This window comes from Ammospiza nelsoni, chromosome Z (assembly GCF_027579445.1).
Source record: "Ammospiza nelsoni isolate bAmmNel1 chromosome Z, bAmmNel1.pri, whole genome shotgun sequence".
NCBI lineage: Eukaryota > Metazoa > Chordata > Aves > Passeriformes > Passerellidae > Ammospiza > Ammospiza nelsoni.
The window spans coordinates 24,047,133-24,053,132 of record NC_080669.1 but is presented as its reverse complement, the minus strand read 5'-3'; the positions used below and the strand labels follow the sequence as shown (position 1 = coordinate 24,053,132).

General features: G+C 36.9%; 1 protein-coding gene across 1 annotated transcript in view; it reads right to left on the bottom strand.

Annotated features, from left to right (window-relative positions):
* Positions 1-2,461: 2,461 nt before the first annotated feature.
* The window catches only part of LOC132086680 (neuronal acetylcholine receptor subunit alpha-7-like), a 57,548-nt gene continuing 54,009 nt past the window's right edge, over positions 2,462-6,000 (bottom strand). The window contains exon 10 of the mRNA XM_059492533.1: positions 2,462-3,193. Within this exon, the coding sequence (XP_059348516.1) occupies positions 2,672-3,193 (522 nt within the window). The 3' untranslated portion in view covers positions 2,462-2,671. The remainder of the gene's footprint in view (positions 3,194-6,000) is intronic.

The following is a 6,000-nucleotide window of genomic DNA, read 5'->3' as shown; positions in this document are numbered from 1 at the left end:
ATTTTTCTGTGCTATTTTACACTGTTTTTTCTACAAACTTTGTGTAGCAATGCTATTGCCTTTCAGAAAGCCAAGTGATAAGTGGATAGCAAAAGGATCTGCCTCATATACAATCTGATAAAGTAATCAGCAAGTCGTTTAAGTCCACTGTGAAGAGTTGTAAATTGCAATTAGAGTTTTAGGGCATGTCTATAAGGGACAATCTAACAGTACAAAGTCATGGCCTATAAATGGAATTTTTTTATTTCTATCAACTTTTACATATGAAAAAAAAGTTATTTAAACTAATTTTTCACTGTTGTTTTCAGATAGTTTCCATCCTCATTCTGATCTTAAGGTCTATGCATCTAGTTAAAAATACTCTTATACAACAACTCATTTAATGTAAGGGAGAAATGCTTTGCACGAGGATGCTAAGTTATTCTGACTACGTGCTTTAACATCAGCTTTTGCCTTTTTTATCCTGTCACTGAAAATTACTTACAAAAATGCTTTCAAGCAAAAATATTAGTGGTCCTTGAACAAGTGCTCTAAAGTTCAATTTGCATCCTTTATCACAAGTTGCAGAAATAATGGGATATTTAAACTTTTAACTAACAGAAAAATGAAAGTAGTATTTCAGCTGCTGTCCAAGAGAAGAGCCTGCTATAACTAACCCAAACCCTCAGAATGATTCTGGTCTTCACTGAGGTTTTTCTATTAGGAAAAACCTTCCTGAATTACATTCTATACCTCAGCAAGGACAATTTTGTAAGCAGAAGCAGCAAAATGCACAGGAGAAATCACCAGGTACTGACAGTTTTCTCTGCAGGCTTGGAAGGAGTTACTTAGAGCACAGTGCTCCTATCAAGAAGAAGAGCTCTCTCTGAAATATGGATGGAATTAGCAGGGGATTTTACCATTGCTACCACTTGGAGCTGCACCTGGAGCTGAAGTAACCAGGAAAACTGTGTGAAATATAAAACAGGTCACTGTAGTCAGGACCTTCTTAGGCTGACCTCCTTAGGTGTTTTTTTGAACACAACTCCAAGAAGTATGATAAATCCATGGTTGTGATCTAATCTTACTGCTGCAGAGGTTTAACATTCAAAACAGTGAAGTGTCCATTTAAAGCCAGGTATCACCACCTAATAAAGGCCATAGTGGAAAAGCTGAGGGACCTTTTCCTTTAAGAAATAGTAGCTTATTCAATCCATAGAACTATCAGCTTCACCATCCATTTTAGATGGAAGTACTTCCTGTTGAGTAAAATCATGATCATATTCTTTCTCTAATGATGATGGTGTGAAGGATCCCATCATGCAGATAGGGGAAATCCTAATTTTTTACTAAGCCTGGAAGAACAGTAAGTTGAAAGTCAGCCAGAGAACAAAATAGATTGCTATTTTCTTCTAGTAAACATTCAGAAAAGTGTTGTGTTACTCCAAAGGGGAAAGGTGTCTACAACAGATCATGTTCTTTTGTAGCTCTGCTGTGATCAGCAGGGAAAATAAAATCATGCAAAAAAGGTGTCACTCCCATCCACAGTACTGGGTAGAAAAAAGCTGGTATTAAGAATAGAGCTTTTTTCCCCCTATATTCCAGGAAGTGGCATAATTCAATTATGTTTTATTAACATAGAGACATTATATTAGAGAATATTTAAGGACAGAAATTTCATAATAAGCATTGATACATTAAAATTGAGCAAAATAAAATTAGTCTTTTATGCACTCCTTTTAACAAAGCCTAGTGACCACATAGAAAGGAAACTGTACTAATAGAATTTTCAAAAAAATACTACTTCAGTGGTATAGACTGGATAGGAAATCTGAGCCAAATTAAATCTGTTGACCATTTCCTAGAAATTATGGAGCCACAAGATTCTGCCTTAATTGCACAGAGTTTGTTAGTGTTAGGTTGGCAACTGTGTTCCAAGAAAGCAGTGATATTTTAAACTAAGTAGACTTTCAAGATGACAGAAACAGTTAAGCAAGCATTGTAAATTACATAGATGATTGTCAACAAGGAGAAAGAAATTTCTTTCCAATGTCAAAACCAATATTTCCTAATTTAAATTTAAAAAAATAACCCAAAGTGATTTTCTGGGAAAGATACAGTCTTAACAAATTTACCAAGAAAGCATTGCAGTCATTGTGCTAGCTTGAGCTAATATGATGATGGTTTATTCTCATAAATACAATATACAGCATCATGAGACTGTGGAGATACGTCTTTCAAATCTGAGAAGTGCATGTCACAGCCACACCAAACAATAATTATAAAACACAGATATACCGAAAACAATAAAATTGTGCAAAAAATTTCAATGGTCATTTAAATTAACGATATCCAAAAGTTCACAAATTCAAAGTAACACATTGATACTAATGTTAACTTGTAATAAATATATTATAGTATTGTAATGTATTGAATTCTTGTCTATCACTTACCACAGATCATGACAAAATTACATGTGGCACTAGCCTATGAAATAAGTAACAGAGTTCAATACATTTACTATTCAGTAACTACAATCACTAACATCAGGAATAATTATGTCCTGAAATTATTTTAATCCCCTTCTGTGTATGTTAGCACATATAAGTACACTTCTCTATTTGAGTTAAATTATCTAGTAAAATTACTGGCAATATTCACTTTTTGATTATCATGCTCATCTTTGAAAACCTTATGCAAAATCCTTTGAAACAGCTTCTATAAAATTTGGAGCAGACATGAGTATTGTAAATGTGCAAATGATGGCAAAAAGGGTAAATGCAACCAGACATAATCTGTCTATGACAGCAGCTGCAAACTTCCATTCACTGCAGATCTCTTCACCCTCATCTTGTTTCCTGAACCGCATCGCTATGAACTGGACTTCCTCCAGGATCTTCACCATCACTGGAAGAGTGTCCATTAAAGCTTTCTTTTGCACAAGCTCAATATCTTCTGCTAAGGGGCAGGTCATCTTCCCACCTCTGCTGCCCAGGTCGTTCTGCTGCGGGCAGCACGGGCTCTCCATGGCGTGGTAGCTGTAGATGGTGTTGCCGTTGCTGGACTGGTGCCCGGGAAGGACGCTCACTTCCATGCTGTTCACGCTCAGCTGCTGCTTGGAATAGCTGTACTTGCAAGAGAGGGGCTTTATGTTTTCCCCAGGTTTTTTCATTCGTAAAAACCATGCACACCAATTCAGCAGGACGACACGGACCTGAAAGAGAGTTACCGTGGCAGAAATACAGGAGACTCTTCATCGTTTTAAAAGGTTTTGTGACTATTACAGTTAGTCTGCACAGTTTCTTAGAAATACTGATGGATTTCTGTATTCTCCAGCTATCTGCTTTCAAAATGGTTATTTGAGGGTCTAGCCTTCTACTAAGGATAGCCCTTTTTTGGATCTGTCTTGAACATAGGGATTTTCAATGCCCACTTAGCTTATAAAGCAAAAGAGATGTAAAAATCTTACTTTACAAAATGGTCCTTGGAGACTCACCTTTATTAAACACTTTGAGATGTCTGCAATTGAGCAGACAGCCCAAAATTAGCTGCATGGTTTTCAAACCTTTCTCAGATTGTAAGGAAAGAGATACAGTTAAATATTTTTGGGTGTCAATGTTTAGATTTTGCTGAAAAAAATCACAATATGACAGATTCTAGAACATTTCCCATCCCCATTGCTATTATTTATATCTAACTAAAAGACCTTGGTTGGGTTTTCATGGATTTTTTGAAAGCTATTTTATATTTCTTTGAGGAGTTCAACTACAGCAGGCTTTTTTTTTCAAAAGAGTAAATCTATTACATTTAGCAGTTCAAAATCTAAGTGCCGCTATTAACTGCTGTCATTTTCCTGTGTGCTGGTGCAACACAAGATGCTCTAACGTGCACATGGCAGATTGTGCCTCATATGCTCCTTGTCAAGGTCATTAAGTGAGCTAACTCCAGAGAGTGCTTCCAGAAATTTTTTCCAGTGAACTGACCTTCAGATGTTCGGTCTGAGCCTGTGCCTGCTAGAATTCCTACTGGTAACATATAAGGCAGGAAAAAGGCTGTGGATTCAGTAATGTCTTGTGTGAAGAGCAGCAAACTAAATTAGGAAAATCTTGTAATTATAAGATCCTCCAGGTGTTATGTGCTCAAAAAGGGCATTTACAATGCACTTGAGAGGGACCCTCCATGCATATAGGCCTCTTTGATGACTTTATTATCCTGGTTGCAAGCCAAACAATCTGACATCAAGAAGGAAACAGATGTGGCCTCTGGTTTTCCCTTTGAGCCTTGACTCCCAAGGACTCCCTGCATAATCCTGCTTACTTTGGTCATGTGTGACTTGGGATGACACTTTGACTGCAAAAATGTTTCAGATGCAGGAAAAATTGACTCCTGTGTTTGCACAGTACAGATACAGGAATGGGAAAATTACAACAAGCACTTGGAGCTACTGCTGTAATGACAAGCATAATTTCATAAAGGAGGAAGCCTAAGTAATCACAGATAGGAATAATAATAATAATAGCCAAAACCAATGAGCAGTGAAAGGCAGTTACAGAATTTTTTAATTCTGCAATGTGAGCTCTTCTATGTCACAGTCCTGTACCATTTTCTGTGAGCCACTTTGCTTCTCTCCCTCTAGTCAATGTTTTGTTCTTCATCATTGTCATGGTTTTGGCTGGAATAGAGTTATTTTTTTACCCAGTAGCTGGTACAGCATGGTGTTTTATATTCAGTATGAGAATAATGTTGATAAAATACTGATGTTTTGGTTGTTGGAAAGTAGTGCTTACCCTGAATCTAGGACTTTTCAATTTCCTGTGCTCTACCAGTGAGCACGTGCACACAATGCCATGAGGAAGCATAGCCAGGACAGCTCACCTGAACTAGCCAGAGGGATCTTCCAAAAGGATATAAAGTGTGGGGAGTTGGTTGGAGGCCGTCAATTGCTTCTCAAAAACAGGCTGTGCATCAGTCAGCAGGTGGTGAGCAATTGTATAGTGCGTCACTTGTTTCTATTGCATTTTATTACTCTCTCTCATCATTGCAGTTATTCTTTTTTATTATTGTTACTCATTATTATAATTAATATTATTCATATTATTATATTGTATTCTGTTTCAATTATTAAACTGTTCTTCTGTCAACCCACAAAGTGTTGGAGTTTTATTCTCACCATTACAAGGGAAGGGAGCTGGGATGTGAGCAACTGGCTGTCTGGTACTTAAATGCCAGCTAGGTTTAAACTATGAAAGTCCTGAAAGACTGTTTTCCATTATTCATAATTTTTTGCTTTAAATATTTCATTATTTTCTCCATAGTCACCACAAACAAATAGTTACCCATAGTGTTGCAGCCTGAAAAACAGATTCTGCCTTTAATTGAACTTAATTATAATGTGCTCAGACTGCTCATGGACACAAAATGGGACAACATGAAACAAAACGAAGGTCTTAATTTCTAGCAATGTGTCAACAGTGTCAGTTGCAAAGGGGAGAGAGAAGTTAATTCTATAGGAACGTGAAATTCCAAAACACTTAGTCAGACAAACTTTTTTATTAGAAAATGTTATTACATCTGCCTTAACTCTGAAAGGATACATGAGGTGAAAAAGCACTTTTATATCGGAATGCTGCTTTTTCCTTCAAGACAGGGTTTTTATTCCTTAGGGAATAAAACTACAGTCAAACCCATTTCCCATAGAAAAATAAATACCCAGAAGACAGTAACACAGCTTTTAATTAGCTTGGATTTCAAATGCCCTATTTCCTTGAAAACACAGACACTCAGGCATCAATCTCTTCTTGTCATAACAATTAATTCAAGAGACAGCTGCAGCATACAGGTTTTTGGATTACAGCTGTATGAAAATATGAATCTACACTTTCACCTGCATTGTCATATATGGAATTCTATGAAGGAAGTACACAGGAACAGCTGTCTTTAGAGGTCAACAACCCCTCTGTGAGCCTCTCCTATCTATAATACAGCTATACTGCTAGCTTCCATCACAGCCACCAGCCTGGC